The sequence below is a fragment of the Salmo salar genome, unplaced genomic scaffold, assembly GCF_905237065.1.
Source record: "Salmo salar unplaced genomic scaffold, Ssal_v3.1, whole genome shotgun sequence".
Classification (NCBI taxonomy): domain Eukaryota; kingdom Metazoa; phylum Chordata; class Actinopteri; order Salmoniformes; family Salmonidae; genus Salmo; species Salmo salar.
In genome coordinates, this window is record NW_025549279.1 from 121,831 (window position 1) to 149,653 (window position 27,823).

Below are 27,823 nucleotides of genomic sequence, written 5' to 3' on the forward strand. Positions count from 1 at the left end.
ACCAAGCTTGCGTTGAAACAGTGTCATATTTTTCAAATACAAAGCTGGAAATCGGCATTTTCTATACATTTCTACTAGTGTTCCATAAAATTATTTATTGGAAGAATTTCTAGCAATAGCATTTTTTTCCAATGAAGATGTCACGATGACACTAAGCGTAGGTGCTGAATATGTGTAGCAGAAGGCTTACAATAGGAAAATGTTTCACTAATACAGTATCACTCTCGAAATAGCAAGTCCTTCAAACGAGTGAATGTCAAAGAATTGAACATACTCTAGGGCTATGCACTGAAGCTGAGTAGCCAGAGCAGGTGGGACCTTGTTAGGGGTCTGTTCAATATGACTCTGACGTGATGACTCATTTCACGCTGTTGAACCTATAGGCTGTTGCTATGTTGATGCACGACTGGGCCAATAATCAGTTTCACTTGGACGTTTTTGATGTGTAAAATATATGTGTTAAGAGATTAATTAAAAAATAGAATAGACCAGCATTGATGATGTTTTTATTTTAATAGACAATAATAAATATATTTAATCTGAGGCAAGGTTAGTCTCTCAATAGACTTGGATTGATGTGCCTCAATAGGCCTACATTCGAAATATTTAGTGAAATATCATATTAATCGTATTACAATGTATAACAATTGTGTACTAGTAGAAATACAGATATGTTTTTAGATTGATCCCACAGATAAAAACAATTGAATATAGCCCTATAGTACCGACAGGTACATACTGCCCTGCTAAACATTATGTACTAGTTGGATCATGTACAGACATGATAGGAAATATAATATATATCATAACAACAGCAGTAGTTTCAGCGTTCTCCACACAATATCTACTGTAATCCCAGTTATTAAGACATTCAGTACAATTTGATCCTCCCCAGTTCCCACAATCACTATTAAAAGAAATACCAGGCTCCCCTATCAACGTAGCTCCACTGTCATCACTGTCAGAGCCAAGCCAGACACAGATTCTAATTAACCCAGTGTAATCCCACTAATTGCATTAAAACAAATGCCTAATCAATACCCTGAACATCTGTTTATCAATAATGAGAGCCTTGACAGAAGGAGGAGGAGGAGAAGGAGGAGGAGGAGGAGGAGGAGGGTGGGCACAGATGTCTGCTTGGGGAAGCAGATTCTGAGGGGAAGCAGATCTGTGATGTGAATATCATCTGCGTAGGAGCCACTTCAGAGTTATGTTCATTCAGGACGTGCAATGGAAAATCTTTTCAAACATTTTTTAACGGATAATAATATCAAGCAAAAATCTATATCGAGCATTGATTATCAACTATTGTAAATAGTGTTAACATATGTATCTACTTCTATAGATTGGATAAATTATTAATGTTGTCAGAAATATGTGATGTTTGACAGGAGATAGGAAATATTGCAAACAAATAAATAACAAGATTTGTGTATCACTGTAAGTCAATGCTAATTGGAAATGCATACTCATTCCTTCAGACTTCAGAGATAAGAGCAGAACATTTAAAATAGCCAACATTGTACAACACACTGATTTTACAAGTTGTCTGTCAAGAGGGGAGAGAGAGAGATAGAGAGAGAGATGGAGAAAGGGGGAGATCAAAATAGGTACAGTAGTACAAGCACTTCTATGTTCAAGTATGGTTTGTTCAAGAATGCTGGATCCAATTGTTATCAATAACAATTTCAATAAATACAAAGCCCCTTTGTATAGTAATACGTTACACCCTGCCGATATCTTGTGCAGTAGCATAGCACATTGGAATTGAACATTTCAAGATGAGAACATTTTGAGATATAAGATTCATAAATAGACAGTATTCTTATCTGAAGGTTCTATAGAACTAGAATCTGCCAGCGATTCATTTTGAGTCAGTGCTTGTCTGTGGTCCCGTCTCCTGGCTAGGTGTTGTGTCAGTTTGTGCTCCCTTGTTCAAACTAGCCTCCACCTCTGTTCGTGCTTGGTCGTCCTGCTTAACGGTGGGTGTTTGTCTCCTCTTTGGGGCTTGGGTTCTCTGGTTTGGGTCCTTCTGTGTCAGGTTTGGGCCCTGTCTGGTCCACTTTTGGCCCTGTCTGGTCCACTTTGGGCCCTAGTTTCTCCGCTTCAGGCTCTGTCGTCGTATCCTGTTTTGGAGTAAACATCCATGCGAGGGCGGCGTTAGCCGTGCCGTCCCCACTCTGACGTGAGAAACACAGGAAGGTGGCCCAGACGAAGGCACAGCACCCTGTGAAGGTGGTCCGCATGTACAGAGGCACCATGGAAAAGTTCAGGAACTTGGAGAGAGGGGAAGCAAGAGATGAGAGGAGAGGAGAGGAGGAAGAGTGGGAGGTAGGTGAGAGAGCAAAGTTTTGTTCATTGTACATTTGTAAATGTTCATGGGATAGAGTAAATATATCATGAAACCATAATGATTGACATTGTTCAAGTTAGTGGTACTGGGTGGACAGGATGTGCATTGTTCAAGGCTTACATATAGACTAAGATATGATTATACAAAGACAGTAATTTACTTGCATGAATGGCCAGAACATGAGTCCAGTCTGCAAGAGAAAAGCATAGCAACCATTACAAGATCAGACTTTGTCCATGTTTTTAGACTTTGGCCTGTTTTTAGACAGCCCAAAGGCACTGCATCGCGTCACTACAGATCCAGCTGGCTGTGACCAGGAGACCTATGAGGCAGTGCACAATTGGCCCAGCGTCGTCCGGGTTAGGGGAGGGTTGGCGGCTGGAAAGTCCTTGTCCCATCGCGCTCTAGCGACTCCTTCTGGTGGGCTGGGCGCATGCACACTGACTTTGGTCGCCAGCTGTACGGTGTTTCCTCCGACACATTGGTGCAGCTGGCTTCCGGGTTAAGTGAGCAGTGTGTCAAGAAGCAGGTCGGGTTGGCGGGGTCTTGTTTCAGAGGACGCATGGCTCTCGACCGTCGCCTCTCCCGAGTCCATATGGGAGTTGCCGCGATGGGACAAGACTGTAGCTATCAATTGGATATCACGAAATTTGGGAGAAAAAGGGGTGAAAAGTACCTCCACTCCCCCAAAAAATTATGAAAAAAAAGAAGGAGGGCTGACTATATGTGATAAAGTGAAAATCTAACACGCAAATATAGAAAATGCATTTTAGGCTACAGTCAAATATGGCGGAAACTATTTTTGGACAGTTTGTGCAGGATTTTTTTGTTGCATGGTTTAGATATGTTTCTGCTTATAATTTTCGACATTTTGGTAGGCTATTTGTTAGTCAACTTGTCTATAATTAGATACATTCAGCTTCTCTTCTGTCATTATATGTTGCCCTAGAAGACTAAATAAATCCTTGCTCACCAGAATGTCATAAATCGATAGAATGAATGCTTCAATCTAGTTGACATCGGTAAAGTTTTCTCTGTCATCTTCTTTCACAGAGCAAAGATGTTTAGGGACCTGGGAGAAAACGCAAAAAACTAAATGGGAAAGATTTTCTGTGCGAAAAGTCCAAATGGCACCAGTTGACTGGTTGTAAGGAAATAGAAAGCTGTGAGAACGACCCAACATGTTTCTGATAAGATTTCAGTTAGGCTTGCATATTTTATGTGGTTGAAATACTAAGATTTTACCACCTCTACAGATGATATCTAACTGAGCATTCTCAATCTCTCAAGATGCTGAAAAAAAATAAATCATATTTCTCGACTCCTGTTCCCAAGTGAACATTTTGCCTACATTTGGTGTATTATTTTACTGCAAGAAAATATTACTCTGCAGTAGTTAATATTAAGGCTATGTGAAAGGTTATCAGTGGTGTAAAAATACTTGAAAGTAGTACTTATGTAGTTTTTTGGGGCATCTGTACTTTACATATTTTTGACTACTTTCACTTTTACTTCACTACATTCCTACAGAAAATAATGTATTTTTTCACCATAAATTTTCCTTGACACTCAAAAGTAATAGTTACATTTTGAATGCTTAGCAGGACAGGAAAATTGTCAAATTCACGCACTTGTCAACAGAACATCCCTGGTCATCCCTACTGCCTCTGATCTGGCGGACTCACTAAACACATATGCTTTGTTTGTAAATTATGTTGGAATGTGCCTCTGGTTATCTGTACATAAAAAAAGAAGAAAATGGTGCTATCTGGTTTGCTTATTAAAATGAATTTGAAAGGATTTATACTTTATTTTGATACTTAAGTAATTACATTTACTTTGATACTTAAGTATATTCTAAACCAAATACTTTTACTCAAGTAGATTTTTACTCAAGTATGACAACTGGGTACTTTTTCAACCATTGGAGGTTATAGACCTCCAGATTATTATTTTTTTAACCTTTATTTAACCAGGCAAGTCAGTTGAGAACAAATTCATATTTTCAATGACGGCCTAGGAATAGTGGGTTAACTGCCTCGTTCAGGGGCAGAACGACAGATGTTTACCTTGTCAGCTCGGGGATTCGAGTTTCCAACCTTTCAGTTACTAGTCCAATGCTCTAACCACTAGGCTACCTGCCGCCCCGAGTTCAGCTTCCATTTAACCCAGCTGAACAGCAGGCTATAGTTCCCTTGAACTTCCCTATTTAAAGTCCCCGTCTTGTGACTATCGAATTTGTATAGCTCCTCACAATCATCACGCATAACATAGCCGGCACTGCGGGTTATGAGTCAACCTGCGCATCACTACTGAGTAGCGCCAGGGTATTTCCTAACCAACTGACTGACCTGACCAGTAAAACAGGACCCTATAACGGCAGGCATGATTGGAATTTCCCTTCAGACTATAGACTCACCTTATATGTATTCAGGAACTTCTCCCTCCAGTCCTGGAAAATGTCCTCTTTGCCCTCCAAGAAACTCACCCCTAAGGGAGAACACAGCTCAGTGTGTTTGGTCAAATATCTATTAGCCTACATTTAGAGACAACAATTGACTTGAATGGCTACTTTATTTGGTTGAAACCAACATTAGTAGGTTTTAAATATCAGATAGGTCATATATGGAGCTCACATCTGTTCAAGTCTTTCACGTGACCTCAGTTAGGCCTACACACAGACAGATAGAGTGAACTTTGCGAATAGATGACCAATTACAGAATGAACCGTTTAAGGTCCAATTGTTACATATTCACAGAAAGGGCCTAGAACACGTGCTGGAAGTGAACAATTAACTGTCAAGAATATATCACATAGGCTAAGCTATGCGGAATTGTTTGTCAATGAGTGTTCACGATCGTTCTGACTAACCTGTGTAGAATACACTAGTGGCCAGAGGAGCGGCTGTGGTCTGGTCCAAGAAAAGTTTACGCACAACCATCCTCACCGAATTCCCGGGAAATCTACGCTCCAAAAACCGCATCCAGAAGAAGTTAAAGTTGCCATGGAAACTGAAAGCGACCACTGCCACATTGCGTGTGTGCCTCCAGTCCATTTTGTCATTGCGCGAGAACAACTGGTGGACGAAATCCCCACCGGCAAACAGGCAACCGTAGAGGGTTACGTTGGTAAGCCACGGAAACCTTTTGACGTGTTTTATGAATGCCTTTCTCATGTTGTCGACATCAGAATACAGAACCTTGAATAGAATATGACAAATGGAACGAGGTCGATATCAAGCAGTTGACGGATGGGGTCTTCGCCGTCTTCTGTCTGAAAATCCCATTTGGTATAATCTCTCACTTACACATAGGCCTATCGCATTTCGAATGTAACATACATTTCAATTCAATTATATTTTGACAAAATATCAACGAATTTCACTAAATAAGGCTAAATTAATGTAAAGCAAGAGCATAATACTGGTGAAACCAGCAGAGGGGTTTAGTGCGTAAAATCCGAAACGTCAAGTGACATAGCGCCGTACTGAATTCTGCATAAAATGGGAACGCCCCCTAAATCAGAGCAGAAGACGCCATGTTCAGGTGGAGCTTATTGGCCACTGTATTACAGTCCAGTACACAGATCTCAAGCAGACGATAATTGAAAGATTATATCTTTATTATTCAATGAACCTTTATAATAGAATAGGATTTTTATCTTAAATGTTAAAAAATGCACAAAGCCCATAATGTGCACTGTGCAAAGCCAACTGAGTTTTTCCAATGCTGTACAACACCAGTCTCCACTGTAAAATGTGCAGAATAAAAATATAGACAACAGGAACTTCAGGATTAAATATTTACAAAAAACGGAAATATTCTGCATAAATGTGACTTTTTGCTAATATTTACTTTCGTCTCCTTCTGCACACCACTGTCCACCTCTGCTTTCAGCTCATATTGCTTCTGCATGTCCACCTCTGCTTTCAGCTGATGTAGTTCCTGGTTCTGTTTAGGTCTGCTTTCAGCTCATGTAGTTCCTGGTTCTGTTTAGAACCTGTTCCTCGTGTCTTCTGCATCTTCAGTCACTTAAAATGGGGGTAAAAAACACAGACAACATACATGAATACAGAAACTACTCTATTAATATAAATTAAGTTAATAATGGTACAGCCAGAATAGGACTGGCAACCCTCAGCCTGGTTTTCTGCCCACTGTGCTTCTGCATTGCATGCTCTTTGGGGTTTTAGACTGGGCATCTGTAAAGCACCGTGTGACTACTGCTGATGTAAAAAGGACTTTATAAAAAGTAATAAAATATAATTTGATTGATTGATTGCAATACTCATCCATCATTATTGGGCTGTTTCAACAGAACAACATTTGTATGCAGAGCTCAGGGAGTTGCCCCAAGCCACATTAGTTGGGATTTATTGTAAAGTTACCTCTGTATTTAGCTAGTGTCATTCATTCATATGCACATTTAGGGGGAGCAACCCGTAGCTTCCCCGCCTCTTCAATCCAGGTTTCCATGTTGACCCCTCACTATGACCCCCAGACTCAGCCATGTTTTGACCCCCCACTATGACCCCCAGACTCAGCTATGTTTCGACCCCCCACTATGACCCCCTAGACTCAGCTATGTTTCGACCCCCCACTATGACCCCCAGACTTAGCCGTTTCAATCTAATTTCACCCCTATATATCTTCTTACCAGTGGTTGCTGTTTATGGCCTGCTGTCGGCCTCTTCCTTGTGTGCCATGTTTCTTTGTTTTGTCCTCATTACACCAGTGCGCTACGATCCTGTGCTCGAGATTGGCACCTGCACGGATCGAAAGGTGAAAAGATTTATTTTGGATTATCATACAGGTTTGAGCATGAATTGGAATAATAGTATGACCAACAGAAGTTCAAGATCAAGAATGATGTTGCCGTGCAATATGAGGAGCAAGCTGCACATGTGTTCTGCTACATTTTTGGTTAGAGTATATTTTCTTTAAAAAAAATCTGATTATGTATATAATGTTTTTAAACATATTGTCAGATGAGAAAAAAGGAGAAACCCGCACAATGCTCTTGCTAGTATCACTACTCTTTAATAAGCTTTACGTAACGACCTCACGGCCTTCCTCAGAGCTTTTGTGAGTTTTTTTTATTAGCACCCTTATGTAGACATAGCTCCACCCACATTGCATTGAATGGTGTTGGAGTCGATGGAAAATAAGTGTTACCAAATATAACAATGTGCATTTCATAAGTATTCGAATAAAAGGTGTACATATAACACATTAAACACGTCTGTAACATATTGTGAGCAAATGTGTTAATTTAAACAATCATAATATGAAAACATTTAATTTAGAGAAAACATTCAAACAAAGACACATAGGCGTCTATACTAGGATTTGTGTTTTTGGTTTTTCATATCAGAAATAACAAAAATAAAAACATTTATAGCTCAATAAATCATGTTAAAGATGAATTAAATATAGAATAGAATGTTCAGTGCAAAAATCTGCTGGTTAGCTGGGTACCAGTGTGAGGTGCACTGTAATAAGGTGGGTTTAGTGAGTGCCTCAGGGCAGACTTTTGAGTGAACAAATACAGTATGAGAAAACTGTGGGTCAACAGAGGAAATTCTGTGGTGATACATATTTGAAATAAAGTACAATATGAAAACAGAACCGTTTTGAATTCATCCTTACAATGTATCACCTTTTTTATATTGCAAAAGAGTATATGGCATCTCACATTTGTTTATTTAATTCACTGAAATATATGCATTCATGCTCAAGCCTACTGTGCTGTATGTTAAATGTGTCTCTGTGAAATCCTTGAAAAGTGATCATTTAAAAAGCTGAGAAGAAAATGATTAATGTCTTCCGAAGTTCTCAAGTCTGCTACTATCCTTCTCTTCTGCGGCTGTCAGAGTAAATCCAGAGCAAACTGCCCTTTCGTTTGAGTAAATTCCCTTGCTGTTTGTACAGAATGATTCTACTACTGATATATATCTACAGCTACTGGATAACATGACTACACCAGAAAATAGTATAGTAATAGTATAGTAGGACTCAGATCAACACAATCCATCAGGTCGCAAAGGGTGCAGACATTCACCCCCACACAATAATAAAAACCTCTCAACAACAACCATCAGTTACAGAGAGAGAGAGAGAGAGAGAGAGAGAGAGAGAGAGAAGAGAGAGAGGGCGAGAGAGAGAGAGGGCAAGAGAGAGAGGGCAAGAGAGAGAGGGCATCTAACAAACCAAAATTGTTTCTCTGAAAATTCCCAGGACATTTGTTCGGTTGCGGCAAATGTTATCATAACACAAAAAAAGTCCCAGAACGTTGCGCTTAAATTTTGTTGAGTGCCCCCACTACAGCAGTCATAATCACTATTAGTGGTTTGACGTAGTGGCCCACCACAGACAAGGCCTCTTCCCTGTATCCTTGCTTGACGGCCTGTAGGTCCACCTTCTGATGGTCAGCCATTACCGACCTGTCCTGCTTCTCTGTGCTTACTTCAAAGAACAAACACACACACACACACACACACACACACAGACAGTTCATGAATCAGATCACAGTTACCGATGTAGGATCTTAATTTGAGCCAGTATGCTACAGCAGGAAAATAAACCTGCAGCAATAGGAAATGTGAATTATTGTGTGGATTATTTTTAAAGGACAGTTCTGTTGTGGTTGATACATTTTTTGTTAGGGCAAATCTAGTCTGAAATGTCAAAGTGGAAATTACTAACTTTAGAAGCAATTTTAAACTTATCATACTTACTACTGGGGGGAAAGTAGTTGACTGCTACTTGTCCTCTTCATCAACCTTTCTTTAGGCTTCTCTTCTTCTCTATACTTCTTCAGCTCTTCTTCCTTTTCCTTCAACTCTGTTTTGTATTTCTGTTTCAGTCTGTCCTCTGTCTTCATACATCCTTCTCAGCTCGGTCACTTCTCTTGGCATTGTAGTCTCCATCAGTTCATAGTATACTTGGGGGATTAAGAATTCTTCACAGTTTTCTGCTACCATGGCGTCTATCTTTTTCAGGAGCTCAGAAATCTGGGAAGGAGAATTCCCACACTCAAGGAGATGGTGTCTGTCTCCACATTTCGCTAGAATACTTTTTGCTCTGTCGATCATCTGATTCTGTTCAATGGATGTGCATTTCTCCTCAGCCTCACTGACAATCAAGACCATGGTAAACTTCCATGCCCTTACTGACAATAGCTCCATGAGATACTGAATTGCCTTTCTTTCTGCGGAGGAGAGCGGGTCACCCATGGGCACCACCAGAAGAAGAGCATGGGGTCCTGGAGGACATAGGGTCACACTATTCTTAATATCTTGTTTGATGTGTGTGGACGTGTACATCACAGTGTCCCAGCCCGGGGTGTCCACCACGGTGATGGTCCTTCCAGCCAGCTCACCCTGCTTCTTCACACACATGCCTCCTTCACTCCGGAAGTTATCTCTGCCCAGGATGGTTTTGGCTACTGTACTCTTCCCAGCTCCTACTCTCCCAAGCAGCAGGAGTCTTAAGATCTGACTGGGGAGGAGGACCCCTTGCATCAGAGGGTAATAATCAGACACAAGCTTAGCACACAGTCTAACTAACACAATGTGTTTCAAACACATGCTGTGTAAAGCAAGGAATTATCAAAAAGTAATGACGTCCAAATGTAGGCTAAACATTCAGGAAAGCTGAACTGGAATTGACTTACCATAAACATTTGGGGAGCGTTCACTCGCCATTGCACAGGTGAGTAACTTTGTTTTAATGTTGTCACTCAGAGGTTTCCTCTCACATGCTGTTCTTTAGCTGTCTTGCATTGAAACATATTAACGCAGGTTAAGTTATGGTGCAGGTTACTATGGTTTATACACTTAAAGTGTCCCATACCATTCACAATAATACACAATTTATAGAATATGACTATTTGATTTGGATCTCTTTTAGTCCCCATTTGGACTAATCTTCCAAGAGTCCTTAAACATTAAAACACAATTTATAATACGAACACATTTTCACATATAACACACTATTACAAACATACATAATATACTAACATAATGACCCAATAAATACTCATTCTAAAAAATATTAATTCTTCATCTACTATAGTCCCACAACATTTCTATGTATTATATTGAAATCGTTATAAAATAATGTTTACATTTATATATTGAAAGGTTTCTGGTTTGCTCAGTTAATTTATTCCATTTCTTTATTGCTCTAAATTGAAATGTTATTTTGCCTATTTCTCTTTCCTGTCTGGATAACGCATAGATGGTGGACAATCTATTCCTAGTATTTACGGAATGTCTGTCTCTTACCAACTGAATACCATTGTGAATAGAACTTGGCCGTTTTAAATGATGTATATTATGAAATAATATAAGCATGTTTTTTTCAATTATCTTGTCGATTGATGACCAACCAAGAACATTGTGCATGACTGCAACAGAAGAACCACATCTCCACCGTAAAACAATCCTTGCTGCTTTGTTCTGTGCAATCTGCAGCCTCCTAACTTCACTTGATGATGCATTTCCCCAGACCTCAGAACAGTAGTTCACCTGACGCTCAATTAATGCTTGTGTTATTTGCTGAAGAATTTTTCCTGGTAAATATTTAGCTATCCTTCTGATCATGCATGCTGTTTTAATATTGTTTTTACATAGATTAGTTATTTGAGACGACCATGATAAGCAGTTGTCTAGCTGCACTCCCAATAGTTTGGTTTCTGCCAGTTCTTCAATTAGTACACTTCCCATACTTAATTGTATCCCATGCTGTTTTGGCCTTTTCCTAGTGGAACAGACCAACATAACTTTGGTGTTCTTGGTGTTTAAAACAAGTTTGTTTTGGCAAACCCACTCCCTGATATTCTCCAAATCTCCTTGTAAAGCTTGCTGTACCTGTTGAACCGATTGTCTTGCTGCATAAATTGTAGTATCATCTGCAAATATAGTAGCCTGAGTTTCAGCTAAGGCATAGGGAAGGTCGTTGGTATATATTAAATAAAGAACTGGCCCAAGGCAGCTGCCCTGCGGTATTCCACAGTTTAACACATGAGGGGAAGAAAATTAACCATTGATATAGGTGGACTGTTTCCTGTCAGTTAGATATGACTGTACCCAATTCAATGCTGCCTCCTTAAAACCATAATGCATTAATTTTGTCAAAATTATTTCATGATCAACTAAATCAAATGCTGCACTGAAATCTAAAAATAGTACACTCACAAACTTGCCATTATCCATAGCATTGAGCCACTGGTCAGTCATGTCAACCAATGCAGTAGTAGTGGAATGGTTTTTGCGATAAGCATGCTGATTGGCTGTAATCAGATCATTCTTTTCCATGTACTCCCATGTTTGTCTACTCACAATACCCTCCAATATCTTACTGAGTGTAGGGAGTAGACTAATTGGTCGACTATTGGCAGGAGAAATGGGTTCGTTGCAGTCTTTCGGAATAGGACACAGTTTCGCATGCTTCCATACATTTGCAAACATCCCCTTTTCCAGTGACCAATTAAATATGTATCTCAGTGGAACTGCAATCTGGGGAGCAGCACAGCGAAGCAAAACATTGTCCATAAGATCATAACCTGTAGATTTACCATTAGGTAATTACTTCAATTGGTTTAACACCTCCTCCACTGACACCGTTTGCAGACTAAAAGAGCAGACCTTGTTGCTCATAATATGATCATCAATCCATTGGACAATAGTTTGTTTGGAAGAATGTATGTTTACATTGTTGCTCAGTAAATTAATTTTCTTTGTAAAAAAATCTGCAAAATGATTGGCAATATCAACTGGTTTTGTTATTATTCTCCCGTCAACCTCCACACTAGATGGGCATGATGAGATAGATGTACCAAGTAAGCCCTTAACTGTGTTCCATACCTTTTTAGAATCATTTTTACAATCAATAAAAACATTGTTGTAAAACTACTTTTTTTCCATTTGATTCAATTTAACTGCATAATTACGTAATGTTCTATAATTCTGTTCATCAATTTCTAATTTTGACTTGGCTGCTAAGACCTTTGCCATATTTCTTTGAGAAAAAGCCTCATCCAGTTCATCATCAATCCATGGAGATGGACGAGCACCAACTGTACTCTTTCTTATAGGGGCATGATGGTCCATTACCTCAGTGAGCAAATCAATAAAACATTCTGTAGCGTGATTTAAATCATCCTCTAGGTAAATCAGCTCCCAGGGTACAGCAGCCAAATCATTTAGAAATAGCTCATGATTAAATGTTTAAAAATTTCTCTTGACCACAATCCTAGGGGGTTTCTTTGGAACCTTCATGTTCATGGTTATGGTCACAATATTATGGTCTGTCCAGCCCACTGGCATTGATCTGGCTTTTAAGCATTGCAATGGTATATTACAGAAAATCTGATCAATGCACGTGTCTGAACGATGACCAAACTTAATTGATGATGTAGTATCATTAACCATTTGTTTCAAACCACAGTTCTTGGCATATCTCATCAAATTTGTTCTATTCGAATTATTGTGATCCTTCCAATTAATATTAAAATCACCCAAGATAAATACCTCTGTTGCTATCTGTGGTCTGATCAAACCCAGTACATAAGTCATCCAGATAGGACACCTTAGAGCTAGGAGGTCTATACACACATCCTACCAATATGGGTGCCAGGTGAGGCAGATGTACTTGACCCCATAGAGCCTCTACCTGACATACCTTTTAAGAGAAGGGATGACCTTAATGTATCTGATTCTGAATGTACAGTGCTATACCTCCACCATTCCTATTCCTGTCCCTTCTCAATAGACTATATCCATGAATGTTAATTTGCCCATCATTTACAGATGCATCTAAATGCGTTTCGGTCAAAGCCAATATATTAATATTATTTATCTTGACCAAGTTAAAAACCTCATGTATTTTGTTAGGAAGGCTACATACATTAACCTGAGCTATATGCAACCCTTTCCTTGTCAAGTGAAGATCAATAGAGCATGTATTCATTATAGTTGAAGATGTCATGATACACTACAACACACAAACTCAAATTTGAACATTAAATTAAAATAGCCAGGGAGTTACTCTAGAGTCCCGATACAATTGCCCGCTGATATAAATAAAGTTTATCCATCACCATGGAGACTCGTTGATTCAGGCAACGCTTTTCCTTCACGATGGGATATTTTTTCCTCCTTTCATTGATCTCGGTGGGGAAGTGATCATTCATTCCAAAATCAGTGTTTCTGAGTTCTCTGCCCATGTTCTTCGTCATTTCCTTTTGCTTAAATTTGTCAAAACATGCAATAATAGCCCGTGGCCTATTTCCAGTGGCCTTACCTTTTCTATGGACTCTGGAGAAAGTGACATTACGCACAACATCAGTGGGCAGTTTTAGTTGAGTTGACATAAAGTCTCGGACTGTGTCCTCACAGCCTCTGCTGTTGTCATTCTCCGGTATCCCTGAAAATATTAGATTGTCCCGCATTGATCGACACTGTACATCAAGCAAGGTTTCTTTAAGTTGTTTGTTCTCCCTTTGCACCACCTCCACCTTGCCATTAATAGAGTCTACAGTACCTTTCAGCGCCGTGTTCTCTTTCCTTAGATCACCAATCTGACGTTGGCTGAATTCTAGACTGGCACATAATGCATTGATGTCCTCTCGTAGCATATCTTACTAGGGGATGGTTTGGTTCCATCGTTGATACCAATTGGCCAACCTGGTTTTGATTTGTTTTGTTGATTCGGTTGGTTGTCCTTGTTGGCATGTGGACTAATATGTTGTTGAGTTGTGTTCTTACACTGGTACAGTCATGCCCTATGAGAGATGTATGACTGCGCATGTGCGAAAATAAATAAAAAGTGCATTTTCCCCGTTCTGGTTAAAACACCAATGATGAACATGTGTGTTTATTCCTCCGTTAAGTAAACCGGTATTCCTGTCCTGAAGATGTCAGCACCAACAGGTTATGGGCCCAGGAGGGAACATGGAAGCCGATGGAATAGATTATATTTCGACGGATATGAAAAAAAACTACGAGTTATGGGAGACAAAGTTTTTGGGGCACTTGCGTTTGCTTGGGCTAAAGGCCGCCATATTGAGCGTGGATGAAGATGAAGAAGACAGAGAGAAAAATGAAGAAGCCTACGCCGAATTGATACAGGTTTTGGATGATAAAAGTCTTTCCCTGATAATGAGAGAAGCAGCAGATGATGGGAGAAACGCGTTGAAGATATTGAGGGAACATTATGCAGGTAAAGGGAAGCCACGTGTGATTAGCCTCTACACTGAACTAACTTCTCTTCAGAAAGCTGCTGACGAAAGTGTTACGGACTATATCATTCGTGCCGAGACGGCTATTACAGCACTGAGAAATGCTGAAGACTTTAAGTGACGGGCTGTTGATTGCAATGATTCTGAAAGGTTTGCCTGAATCATTTAAGCCGTTTGCCATCCACATAACACAGAGTGACGAGCCGACAACTTTTGGCAAGTTCAAAACCAAGTTGAGGAGCTATGAAAGCACAGAGAAGTTTAGCGCCATTTCCACTGACGACAACGTGATGAAGGCAAGTAACATTAAAGTTAGCTGGCCAAGAGGGAGAGATAAAGGGACCGAAATAACCTGCTTCAACTGTGGCCAGAAAGGGCACAAGGCCCGGGAATGTACCGTTACTGGAGAGCGCAAAGAACGGAGACAGTGGTGTAGTTTTTGCAAGAGCTCCACTCATACTGACGCAAATTGCAGACGAAAAAGAAGAGACAATGTGAAACAAGCAACAGATGCTGAATGCCACACATTTGCATTCAGAATACGTGACTGTCAGGTTAGTGGACTGAAACAGAAAGGGCTGATGGTTGATACGGGAGCAACGTCACATATAGTCACGGACATCGGGAAGTGTACGTAGTAACAAGGAAGTGAAGGAACAGTAACACAGGAATCCCAGGTGATAGAGATGACATTTGATAGTGATTACACATGCATTTTAAATCGACAATGCCTCGTAAAATAATTATGTTAAACTTACATTTATATTACTTTGATAGTTCTCAGTTTCCAATAGCTAACAGTACGACATGGGCAGAAGCAGACAGACGTACACGTTAACGCTTCCTGAAAATGTAAGGTGGTTTATGACACGATGGACTTTAGTCTAGTAGCATAGAGTAGGCCTGTACATAAGTCACATGCAACACTATAATTGTGTAAAATAAAATGTAAGGACAAAAAAAGCAATTTAAAGCTAAATGAAAGTGATGTCATCCATCTATGTTTCGATGTCTATCCCTGTGGGCCTATCCATCCATCTGTCTATATATTTGTGTGTATCATACTGTACTGGAGTCTGTGAAACTTGAGGTTTCACTCACTTTTTCAGGAAGGCTTTCTCATGTGATTGACAGTGATGTAGTTTGGCAGTATGCCTAGCTCCTGAAGAGTGAGGAACTCTGATGAGCTTTCTCTGTAAGACAGGCCATCATTAGCTCTGGAACCAGTGAGCTGAGAGCGAACAGGCAATTCATTTGAACACATGGATGTAACTGGCTACTGTAGAGCACAGCATTAATTCAATACTAATCAAGGTAACGCTAAACCAAGAAGACCCTTGGATGGATGTAAAATCATCCATATTTGCCCCAAAGTGTAACCAGGAAACCAGTAACAACAGTTACAAAAGCTTTCTCTACGGAAAACTAAACTAAAATGGCAATAACTGGGCTGAAAACGGCAAAGTCACAAATAAGACCTATACATCAAGAAATACAAGCAACACAAGCGGTTTGAATAGCAGTCAATGTAAAATGTATTTGAAACTGAAAATTTGAGTCCAGTAATTTACGCAATAATCGACATTGACCCGTTTGTATTATGACATCACCACTAGATGGCGCGCGTTGACAATAAATAAAATAAATTCAGTGCTGCAGGACAACATTGTATTCTTCATCTCTTTCCGTAACAGTAGGCTATCCTGTGTGACAGAAATAGAAAAACGCTGCAAAATGTGAAATCTTATCAAAAATGAAAATGTCCACCTAAAAAAAACACATTAAAACACATGGGTTGGAAACATCAAGTTTATTCAATTTTCGTCCAATAGCTTCGTTTCATACTAATGAAAACAAGTTGATTACGAAACCCAAGTGAATTAATTGTATACAGGTAGCCTATTTAAGGCTGGACAAACAATCATTGATATTCAATTGCAAAATAAACTGTCGTAAGCCTACATTGACAATCAGATGTTCAAATAAATTCTCTCTTGAATGTAGGCCAACCCCAAATAGGTTACATGTTCGTGATCAAATAAACTATTTGCATGAACATTTACACGCGGTAACCACAGGATAAGGCACCTGCCTCCACAAACACTTTCTGCCTGCAACACCTGTCCCCACCACCACAGTCTCCCTGTCGATCCCGGCCATCCCTCTTAACCCATCCCCGCCTCTCTCTTCGCTGCTCCAGCAGTGCCAGGCCAGTATCTTTATCTGTGTGGTTTGGGCCTGCCGGCATGCCATCCCGCTAGGGAAAGAGCAACTCCGCGAGCCACCAGATTTTTCGCAGTCGGTGTGGCGTAACCAGCGGGGCCAGAACACTGGAGCTAATTTTACCCACTGGTAGCGCATTCCACAGGTGGCCGAGCGGACCAGCCAGTCACGCAGAGTGCTGGCAACGTCTGCAGGAAGTTCACTCAAGTCCAAATCCTCTGCGTCGTTTTGTAGTTTTCGTTGGTAGCGCGCTGCACCCTCTGTCAGCTCTGGAGACGCGCCGAAGTTGAACCCCTCGTTGGTGGTGTAGTTTGATGAGGCGGGAGGAGCGGGCGGGTCACCACGAGACGCAGTTTGACCACCAGACGCATCGGTGTCGACCCTTGCTTCGGCTGGGCGTTCTATGGACATCCAGAACGGATCGAAAGACGAGCCCAAAATGCGCAGGGAGCCGGTTGTGCCGCAGGTGTTTGGGTTTCGGCGCGTAATGGTAATCGCCCTCATTCATCAAGAGTGAATATGGCCGAATCGGCTGCGAGGAAGATACGAAACTACTTGATCTGGTCCGTAGAAAGGATACATCATCGAAATCCGTGTCCTTTTGGCCCATTGGGGTTTCACTGCGCACCTGCTCCTGGTTGGGAATCATTGAAGTTGCGCGAGTGAGAAAGACAACCAGATATGTCCAGCACAGTAAAACGCTCCTTAACCAATGTATCAATACATTCATTTTCCAAAGAATGGATGTCTAAAGTGAAGTCAATCACAGTTGTAATGGGCCTAGGGCATTGAATCAATAGGTACAAAGGACAGTCCCACTTCACTGGCTCCTCTCCACTAGCTCTGGCAAGTCTAATGTGGTTTCTCCTTCTTCCTCTCATAATACATGGTTGTTTTGTAGTCTTCATGAACCCATCCAGTCAGTGTATCAGTGCACACATCCTTGAACAAGGACACAATAATACACAAATAGAGCTGATGTCAATAAAGTAGGAGCTGGGAGGAGTCTCTCTTATCACCTGAACAACAGGGATTTTATCAGCTATGGCTGGAACAGGCAATACTGTCCACACTGCCTTTCTCTGGTATGATCACTCAGTCAAAGACCTAGTGTTGAAACACCATAGGCAGGAAAGGAGAGAGAACGCTAGAGTGGGAATGGTTTGCAGTGGTGAGACGCGTGAAGGAAAGGTGTGAGTTGTTGACCTTCATTTTATCACAATGGCCTTACAGTACTGGAAACAGTTGATAATTCCTCATACCATCCCATGTACGTAGCTACAGTAGGCTACTAGGAACAGGTGGGAAACCCTGTGGCCAGGGGAGTGTCATGCGAGGTCATAATGATATGTCAAACATAACTTGTATCTGCAGCGTGTGGCTCACCCTGAGTCTGAAACATAAACAAACTGACAGCCCAGACCAAATATGTTTGTCAGGACAAGAGCCCCTTTCATTTACGGTTACTGGAATCCCCTCTTCATGGTCAAAGCCACACAATAGCACAACAACATAACATATCAAGACTGAGGTTTCACTATAATAAATAATAACTGTACTATTGTTTTCAAATATCAATTTATTTTATTTTCATTCATAATACTAGACTTCATATATATATATGCACATACACACAGTTCACATAGTGCAGTATATGAACTACTAAACTTCAGAATTAGAATTAACTGTGAATCTCCATTAAAAAAGGTTGATATTGCTTTCTGCATTGATTCAACTGGTCTCAGCATTCAGGAAATGTACATAGTGTATACTTACAGGTCTGTGCTAAGTGTACAAAACATTAAGAACACCTGCTCTTTCCATGACAGACTGACCAGGTGAATCCAGGTTAAAGATATGATCCCTTATTGAGGTCACTTGTTAAATCCACTACAATCAGTGTAGATGAAGGGGAGGAGACAGGTTAAATAGGGTTTTTAAGCCTTGAGGCAACTGAGACATGGACTGTGTATGTGTGCCATTCAGAGAGTGAATGAATGGGCAAGACAAAATACTTAAGTGCCTTTGAATGGCGTATGGTAGTAGGTACCAGGCGCATCGGTTTGAATGTGTCAGGAAGTGCAACACTGTTGGGTTTTTTATGCTCAACAGTTTCCTGTGTGCATCAATGGTCCACCACCCAAAGGACACCATCCAACTTGACACAACTGTGGGAAGCATTGGGAGTCAACATGGGCCAGCATCCCTGTTGAACGCTTTCGACACCTTGTAGAGTCCATGCCCAGACAAATTGACGCTGTTCTGGGGGATCAATATTAGGAAGGTGTTCTTAATGTTTTGTACCCTCAGTGTATAGGCTTTTGAATGACGTGATATCCGAGTGGGGGCTCCCGAGTGGCGCAGCGGTCTAAGGCACTGCATCTCAGTGCTAGAGGCGTCACTAGACACCCTGGTTCGAATCCAGACTGTATCACAACCGGCTGTGATTGGGAGTCCCAATTGGCCCAGTGTCGTCTGGGTTAGGCCGGTGTAGGCCGTCATTGAAGATAAGAATTTGTTCTTAACTGACTTGCCTAGTTAAATAATTATTCAATAAAAATAAAATAAATACCACCACGCAGTGTGTGTGTAACCAAGCACGCATACTCAGGAGATATAGATATATATATATATACACACACACATTGATAAGGTAAAGTGCCACCATAGCATAACCGATCGTCATCATGTCCTAGACTAGCAACAGCACAAAGTGAAGACTGAAAAACATCATTTCAAAGTAGAAGCACTATGATTAAAAAGGTAGCAAGGCACTATGCGTGTTCATCCTATGTGTTGGCTAGGACTATGTGTCGACCTGTGAGTCCACCTCTGCTGTGCGTGCGCCGTTCTCTCAGAGTGAGAAAAGCTGGTCATGGGAGCTCTCCTGTTGCCGGGCGGATTGTGGCGGGGGCCTGGACGAGACAGGGGGCAGGCTGCGTGTTGAGGGAATGTGGTCGGCCACCTTCGCCCTTTCCTCCAGAAACTTGTCAAACTCTGAGAGGGAGGGAGAGAGAGTTAATGGTGTGGGTATTTTGCAACACTGATTTCTACCGACACAGGCTGAAACAGGATCTTGGCAATGATGATGGAAAAGGGAAGAAGGAAAAAAAAGACTTACCCTCACTGGTCAGCCCTTCCCTGTCCCCAGCCTCTGGTTGCTGTAACATGAAACAAGTACACGTAGCAACCTATACATGTAGCAACCACGTAGCAACCTAACATTCATGTTTGTTGAAACGTCAAGAAAACACACCACATTAAAAAGTCACCGTCTTACCGTTTCTGTGTCCGCAGACAGCCATCTGTCAATGTCTTCCAGGGCGGAGTTCTTAGGGCTAGGCTTAGACGAAGGAATCTGAGGGGAGGGAGAGAAACAGAACAAAGAAGAAGAAGGGTAGAAAGGAAACAGAGGAATGTTTGAGTCTTAGTAGAACGGCACAAGGCAGATGTTTCTAGTGGGGTCTAGTCCTCAGGGCCTCAGTGTGTTTTCATTCAAACCCATTTCTGCATCATCGCTAATAGAGTAGTTCCTTAACTGTTATTTAACTGGGACTGTGTGTTGGATATTGGCTCATTGCTGTTGTCTGCATCGAAACAGTCCCTTCCGGAAAGTTACACCCTTATTGCTGGCAATAACAGTATGATTCAGAATGTAAATCAACAGTAAATTGAAGGCCTTTAAGTCAGTATTTTTAGACCAAAATATATATATCCTACCCTGTGCTTTCCGTAGGATATGTTATGTTGACCGTAGATAATGAATGAGAAACATTACCGCTCCAGTGACCTGTAACCTGGTGTCCAGGGCTCCAGCCAGTCCTTCCACTGCTCCTGGGTCCTCGTACCGCATACTGGACACACACAAGACTACATCAGTGGAGGCTGCTGAGGGGAGGACGGCTTATAATAAAAGGCTGGAACGGAGCAAATGGAATGGCATCCAACAAATGGAAACCATGTGTTTGACGTATTTGATACCATTCCACTGATTCCGCTCCAGTCATTACCACAAGCCGTTCTCCCCAATTAAGGTGCCTACCAACCTCCTGTGGACGACATACCATAATATGTATAACAGTCGTCTTTGGTGTACATTTCTTCGTTGTGTTTTGATATTTGTATTCTGATAGAACACCCTACAGCACCACAGTGAAGGTGTCTCACCTCTTCCTCTGATCGGCCAGAGAGCTGCCCCTGGTCTGGGCAAACATGTCAAACTCATCCTCCTCTGGTGCACCTGACACACAGAGACAGGCTGTGAGACAGAAACCAACATCACCTTCTCTTATTCAATGACCACGGCCTCAGAGTAGGAGTGCTGATTTAGGGTCTGTTTTGCCTTTTAGATCATAATGAATACCATTATACGGACAGGGAGGATCTGATCCTGGATCAGTACTTCTAGTCTTGAGACTTTTTGAATACGGGCTCTGGTTTGTTGTGTACATGCTTTTTGTCAATGTTTTTTCATACTTTGGTAATGTTAAAGAGAGATTAAGAAATGGAGACCGGCAGGCCTTGAGATTTGATGCAAAACAGATGCTACTCACTGTGGTTGGCTGCCTGCCTCTGATTAGAGGGAGCGCTGAATGCGGGTTGGCTGGCGGCCGCAGAGGTGGTTGCTGGTTGGCTGAGGGACTGGGGCACAGGGCTGAGGTCAATGAGGTTGGCCCTGGCAGGAGTCTGCTATAGGGCAGAGGGAGAGGATACATTGGGTCGTGTTCAGGATGGTGCAGCGGATTGAACGTTGCAATTAAAGAGAGCTGAAATGACTGCTTACTGTACACATCAGTGAGGCATGTCTGAACATTGTGCCCTACTGAACTAGATGTAAAACACAAAAACAAAAGGTGAAAGATGACTGTACCTGCTCTGTAGCTGTTCTCTGGGCCTTATTGAGTCTGTCAAACCTAAACAACATGGGAGAAAAAGAGAAAGTACAGACTTCAGAACATGGACTCTGTACTGTGTAATACATGTGCCTCATATTCAATGTCTTTCTGACTGCAAGTAGCCGAGTATGTGCGTGTCAGACCTAGGTTAAAATAATATTTAGGGTATTTCAATTATTTTCAAAGATATTTGGAAGTACCGTAAATTCCGGACTATTAAGCGCACCGGAATATAAGCCGCACCCACTGAATTTAAAAAAAAGTATTACTTTTGAACATAAATAAGCCGCACATGTCTATAAGCCGCAGGTGCCTACCGGTACATTGAAACAAATGAACTTTACACAGGCTTTAACGAAACACGGCTTGTAACAAAAATAAATAGGCTTTAACGAAACACGGCTTGTAACAAAAATAAATAGGCTTTAACGAAACACGGCTTGTAACAAAAATAAATAGGCTTTAACGAAACATGGCTTGTAACAAAAAATAAAAAATTAGCAGTAAACAGTAGCCTACCAAGAAAGTCATTGCTCCAGACCAAGCTCCCGTGCAGCAGCTCTATTTCCTTTTCCAACAGCCAGATCAATCGCCTTCAACTTGAAAGCTGCATCATATGCATTTCTCCGTGTCTTTGCCATGATGAGGGTGACAAAATGACTACCGTAATCAGAATGATGGGAAGTTTGAGCGCTCGATTTAATCTAAACAGTAAACAAAAAAGTTGTTTGACCTTAACCCGTTCGGCAATTTCATTGGTCTAATGAAAGCTTCATGCCGCCAAAATTTGAAAGCGGGAAATATCCATATATTAGCCGCGTCATTGTTTAAGCCGCGAGGTTCAAAGCGTGGGAAAAAAGTAGCGGCTTATAGTCCGGAAATTACGGTAAGTACCTGGATATTTGAAAAGACAAGTAGTTGAATATTGGAATGTACAGAATTTGGAAATACACTTAGAAAGTATTGGCATGCATTTGAAAATACTCATATACAGTAGTTCTCTGACTCAAATACAATCCCATGTATGCATTCACTACTGTAAGTCGCTCTGGATAAGAGCGTCTGCTAAATGACTAAAATGTAAATGTAAAAATGTATTTGAAAATAGTATTCAAAATAAGTATTTGAAAATACTTTCAATACTTCCAAGAGAAGTAGTTGATTCGAGCCACATTATTTCAAAATACTCAAATACACAGAACATAAGTAACCCAAGTCTGGTGTGTGTGTGCACGTGTTTGTATGTCCCCGCCTTACCTGTCGTAGCGGATGAAGGCATTGTTTAAGTCATCGTTGACGACCAGCAGCTCCTCTATGAGGCCCTCGTCCACCAGCCTGGGGATCAGCTCCACCACACGGCTCTGCATCTCCCTACACACCTGGTACAACTGCTGCTCACTCAAACAGAGGGGGTTGGGCGGGAGGGGGTTAGAGGGAGAAGAGAGAAAAAGAGAGTGCGGCAGATGGGGGGGTCAGAGAACATCCAGGATTCCCTCAATGATAACACTGAATTGGAATACATGAAGGCAATAACCAGGGAAAGAGACCGCAAGAAGAAACGGAGTGAGAGAAAGAGAGGGAGTAGAGAGGCAGGAAAGGAAGAAAGACATCCAGACAGACCTGCAGTAGCTCCGAGTCCTCCTGCTGGCTCTGTCCAGGCGTCAACTGGTTCAACATCTCAGTCATCACAGTCAGGTTCCCCCTGACCAGAGCCAGGTCAACTCTCAGCTTCTGGGCCTGAAAGTTCATCAACAGTAGCATCCTTAGGCTCTTTGTCAATGCTTTCTCAAATGAGGCTTTGGGGAAAGTCATGAGGAGAGGAGGCAAAGAATCATAGAGGCTACGGAGTCGTCGTCATGGATGGGCAGGCCTTACCACTTTAACCACCATGGTACATACAGAAGTTTCCCCTAGGCACTTTTTACAACAATTTTGAAGAGATCATTCAAAAGTGGTCTTAAAACAGAACCAACACTTTAAACACCAATGTTTAACTGTAGCTAGTATTTACTCACACTGTGTGTACATGAGTATTACCACAATATCAAAAGGGTAATGCGTTTATGATCTATTCAGTACCTGTTCAGGAGAGATGGAGATGGGTCCATCGCTGAGTTGTGGGGGCACGGCAGTCAGCGCAGCCTGGGTAGGGGACGAGGCAGCAGGGGCAGCAGGGCCACGGGGAGTCTGACTCTGAGGTGGTGGAGCTGGCACTGTAACAGAGGAGTCGTTCTCTGGAATGCTCTAGGAAACAACAGAAAGAGAGCCACGTAATAATAGAGCCAGTTAGCACATGATCTGATCCAAAACAACACATGCGGCTCATGCAGAAATGCAAACATCATGCGCCAAACCAACTGAGCTATCGGAACCTCAACATAGTAAACAGTATGTTTTGTGGGAAGGCGGTGTGTAAGATAAATAGTGATCTATCCAGAGATAACAGACATGGAAGGTCAAAGTTCACCATAGAATTACATAACAAATCACCAGTAAATTATAGGATCTCTATGAGCCTTACCCTGAGGGGGTGTGGATGGGGGAGAGGGCGTCCAGGTCGGTCATAGGGAACTCCAGGCCCCGCCTCCTCAGATCCTCGTACACACAGACCACACCTCCCAGAGAGGGAGAGCTACGGAACGCATCGGCCCACGCCTGAGAGACAGAGAGAAACAGAGAGATAGAGACAGAGATAGATAGAAAGACAGAGAGATGGAGAGAGAGTGGAATAGAGTCAAAAGAAGATGCTTTATGAATGAGCAGAGAAAACGTGCATTTGTCTACCATAAAGCTATGCGTTTGTAATGAATGTTGTCATTCCAAGCAATTTCTCCATCATCTCTAATTGATCAATGACTTTACATTATGTATGAATGACCATAGATGATTGACGTGATAATTAAATCACTGCATTAACCCCATCATAGCCTATAACAAGGGACTCTACAGTCTTGCAATAGTGGGATAATGTCCAAGCTAAATCAACAGTCAATAAACAGCGGAGTGGTACAGTGCCTGTTTATGATCCAAATGGATCGTCAGAAATGGCCCCCCTATTCACCAGAGCCCAAACGTGGTGCACTATATAAGTAGGGAAAAGGATGCCATTTCACACTCTACCTGTCAGATGCAACCCACCTGTATGAGGCTCAGCACCCGGTCGTGCAGGGTGGTGGGAGGGTTGTTCTTGGGCAGGATGGCTCGGACCAGAACCCCCCTCCACAAAGTCCTGGGACGCCACTAGAACATGGAACCGGTGGCCACAGTTCTTTACACATGCCTCCAGAACCTAAAGATAGATACAGGAGGAACGACTGAGAATACACACACTGCAAGGAACACACTGAGCAGCATGTACTGTATATAACCCCATTTAGTTCAGTCACTTCCTGAAGTCACTCAGTTCCCGTTTTCTTCAATCCCCAGTGAGAGACCCAGATGATTCAACATTCCCCATCAAGAGAACTCCAATCCTCAGAAAATGGAATAGTAAGACCTGAAATAACACTCACTGTCAGAGCCAACATGATCTCCCTGAAGCTCTTATTACCAACAATCCTCTTCTTTATGGCTTTGACTGCATCTTTGGGTCTAGGGAGGAAAACCACACATACGCACTTCCAGCATCAACTCCCAGAAAGACTGTATTTATTGTTATCATATTATCAGTGGTGCTAACGGTTTGACATCGAAAATGACGCAGTACAAAACAGTCATCAATAAAAACACCATAGAAAACAAAATGGCCTATGTGACTCCATCCATAGTTACCCTTCGTCTGTCTCGTTGATGATGTCACATATCTCCATGTTAAGGGCCCAGTCCTCTGAATGCAGCGCGGCGCTGGTGGCTCGTTCTGTCAACATCAACAGGAGATATTATCCCCTTATTATGACTGTCTGAGACGACAAACAATATGATATTATACTCTTATTATGACTGTCAGAGACAACAAAGAACATGGATGATTAATCATGCCTACTGTGTGCAGATAGACACACAACATGGATGATTATGCAGATAGGCAGACTACAAAGTCCCATTTTATACCCCAGCATTATCAATTCTTATCAATACATATCAATGCAGCTCGATATCAAGATAACACATAGAATACCACCTAGCCTATGAGCGACCGTAAACATAGGCCTACTGTAAAAGCTATTCAGCAGTCTTGGCCTACATGTAATTGTTATAAACAATTGCTGGTTGATTTTAATTGAATAATGATTCAGTTTAAACTATTTACAATCCAGCAAATTATCTAAACTCAGCTAAATGGCATTTATTCAGGAATGTTCGTTCCCATTTCATCCTCTTTACACTCCACTCCGTGGCCCCTTGAGTTGGTCCTTATAATTCTCTGCTAATCTCCTTCATACTCACACCTTTCCCCACTCAATTAAATTCAAGGGGCTTTATTGGCATGGGAAACACATGTTAACATTGCCAAAGCCCCCCCGTATTTCCTGTGACTGTCAGCTGCTTCTGTTCTCATTCCCTCCAGGGTAGTCTAAGCATATATGCCATGTGAGAGAGAGGGCGAAGTGGATGAAGTAAGAGGAGTTTGTTGGTGTGTGTGTGTGTGTGTGTGTGTGTGTGTGTGTGTGTGTGTGTGTGTGTGTGTGTGTGACATCAGGAAGTAAGGTCAGCAAGGATGTCAACACTTTCACTAGACTGGACAGTAGACATAACTTTCCATAGTTCATCTCCATCAAAACAGCTGTGACATAAAAACATGATCTGCATTTGATATAGACCGTTTGTTGATATCAATGACATAATCTGTTTATGTATGCAAAGGCCCTTCAAGACATGATGTGGAAGTTGACCAACTTTGACTGCAATAATGCTATGTCAGTTAAGAAACCAGATATCTAGGATTTAAATTCTTTGGGCATAAATTGTGAAATGTTCATTGGTTAGGCTGATAATAATTTCAGTCTTGAAATGGAGCCTAGTTTAAACGGTTTATGAGCCAAGGTTTTGAATAAGGAACTAAGCAACAACTCTATGCCCCTAAACCCACCCATTGGCATCAGTGATTCGTCAATATTGCTGTCATGTCACCACAGATTACGAATCACATGAGCGATAAGAGTAATTTAGACTGCTTCTAGTATTTTATTGGTTTGAGAACACATCTTTCAAGGCAGATGTCGACCATAAGTTCACATTAACGTTCGTATATAGTACTTAGCAAATAAAAGTAGCTGCGATTCCTATTTTTCTGTCTGAACCTCTATAACAAAACAGCCCTGTAACTTACACAATATGTATTAAACGTTTGAACAGAAATAAATAGCTAGCTGGATAGATACAATTTGCAAGTTTCTAAAGTTTAGTTGCGATGTCATTCAACGTTGCATATCGAGCGACGCATAATTAGCTTGATGGCTCCGCTTTGAACAACTTTCTGCAATATTTCTCCCGACTTACCAATTCGTTGTCCAACAGGAGAAGAGAAGGGGCTTCCTATGAGAAACTCCATATTTTCCACAAAATCGTAATTCCAAAACGGTACTTTTTTCACTCCCAATTCACAGTTATTTCCCCGTTCGTAAGTAGACCTGTATGACGCTAGACACAATAAGGATTAGCCACAATAGTGGATTTTAGTGGCCTTCAAAATAAAGGTTCCCCATGGAAAGTAATGTAAACGGATGCAAACAGTGTAATCATGTCATATTTGGACTAGATAATGCTAAACAAGGTTAAAATGTTGTTACATAATTTAAAATGAAGTGGAATAATGCATTATTTGTGCCAATAAACATATATATATATATATATATATATAATGTATATATTTAAGTCCTGCTGTGGATATATTAGACCACATAATTGCCTTTGGGGCATACTAATATGCACTGTACAGCCTAAACTAGAGATTGTGCTCCCTTGAAATGGGGTATCAGCCTACTCAGTGACACCCACAGAAAACAACTTTGCGATTATTAGGGAACTTTAACTGTGGGAAATCAGCTCACTATACAGCCTATTGAACATTCATATTGGACTGTGCAAGAGCTAAGACACTAATATTTGTGTAAAGTCTACACATTTGTGTTCTGTGAGTGTCAGTGAGTTGGCTGATACCCCATTTTA

At 41.4% G+C, this 27,823-nt stretch overlaps 3 protein-coding genes and 1 long non-coding RNA gene across 5 annotated transcripts; all 4 read right to left on the minus strand.

Annotated features, from left to right (window-relative positions):
• Window positions 1-489: 489 nt before the first annotated feature.
• Window positions 490-5,823, minus strand: LOC106564577 (mpv17-like protein). Of its 2 annotated transcripts, XM_014130719.2 has the most exons (4): window positions 5,226-5,823; window positions 4,773-4,843; window positions 2,514-2,543; window positions 490-2,276 (listed from the first exon to the last, which is right to left on the minus strand). In XM_014130719.2, the coding sequence occupies exons 1-4, from the start codon at window positions 5,527-5,529 to the stop codon at window positions 1,977-1,979; spliced, it is 705 nt and encodes a 234-aa protein (XP_013986194.1). In that variant the 5' UTR covers window positions 5,530-5,823; the 3' UTR covers window positions 490-1,976. The 2 variants fall into 2 exon arrangements, with proteins under 2 accessions (XP_013986194.1, XP_013986195.1); XM_014130720.2 differs by lacking the exon at window positions 2,514-2,543.
• A 1,813-nt stretch (window positions 5,824-7,636) lies between these two features.
• On the minus strand, window positions 7,637-16,253 carry LOC106564578 (uncharacterized). The gene is made up of 4 exons (XR_001319501.2): window positions 15,356-16,253; window positions 10,029-10,130; window positions 9,091-9,818; window positions 7,637-8,818 (listed from the first exon to the last, which is right to left on the minus strand). It is a non-coding gene; the product is annotated as an uncharacterized lncRNA (long non-coding RNA).
• A 144-nt stretch (window positions 16,254-16,397) lies between these two features.
• Window positions 16,398-17,324, minus strand: LOC123736110 (noggin). Its single transcript, XM_045713151.1, has one exon. The coding sequence runs from the start codon at window positions 17,322-17,324 to the stop codon at window positions 16,641-16,643; it is 684 nt and encodes a 227-aa protein (XP_045569107.1). The 3' UTR covers window positions 16,398-16,640.
• Window positions 17,325-18,384: 1,060 nt separating this feature from the next.
• Window positions 18,385-27,328, minus strand: LOC106564534 (target of Myb protein 1). Its single transcript, XM_045713154.1, is given in 16 exon segments — window positions 18,385-19,817; window positions 19,942-19,981; window positions 20,101-20,178; window positions 20,599-20,674; window positions 20,988-21,060; window positions 21,374-21,509; window positions 21,691-21,733; window positions 22,973-23,106; window positions 23,336-23,452; window positions 23,795-23,957; window positions 24,237-24,370; window positions 24,854-24,931; window positions 24,933-25,004; window positions 25,228-25,306; window positions 25,487-25,571; window positions 27,155-27,328. Coding segments are annotated over 16 exon segments (1,503 nt in total). The 5' UTR covers window positions 27,207-27,328; the 3' UTR covers window positions 18,385-19,674.
• Between the last annotated feature and the right edge of the window lie 495 nt (window positions 27,329-27,823).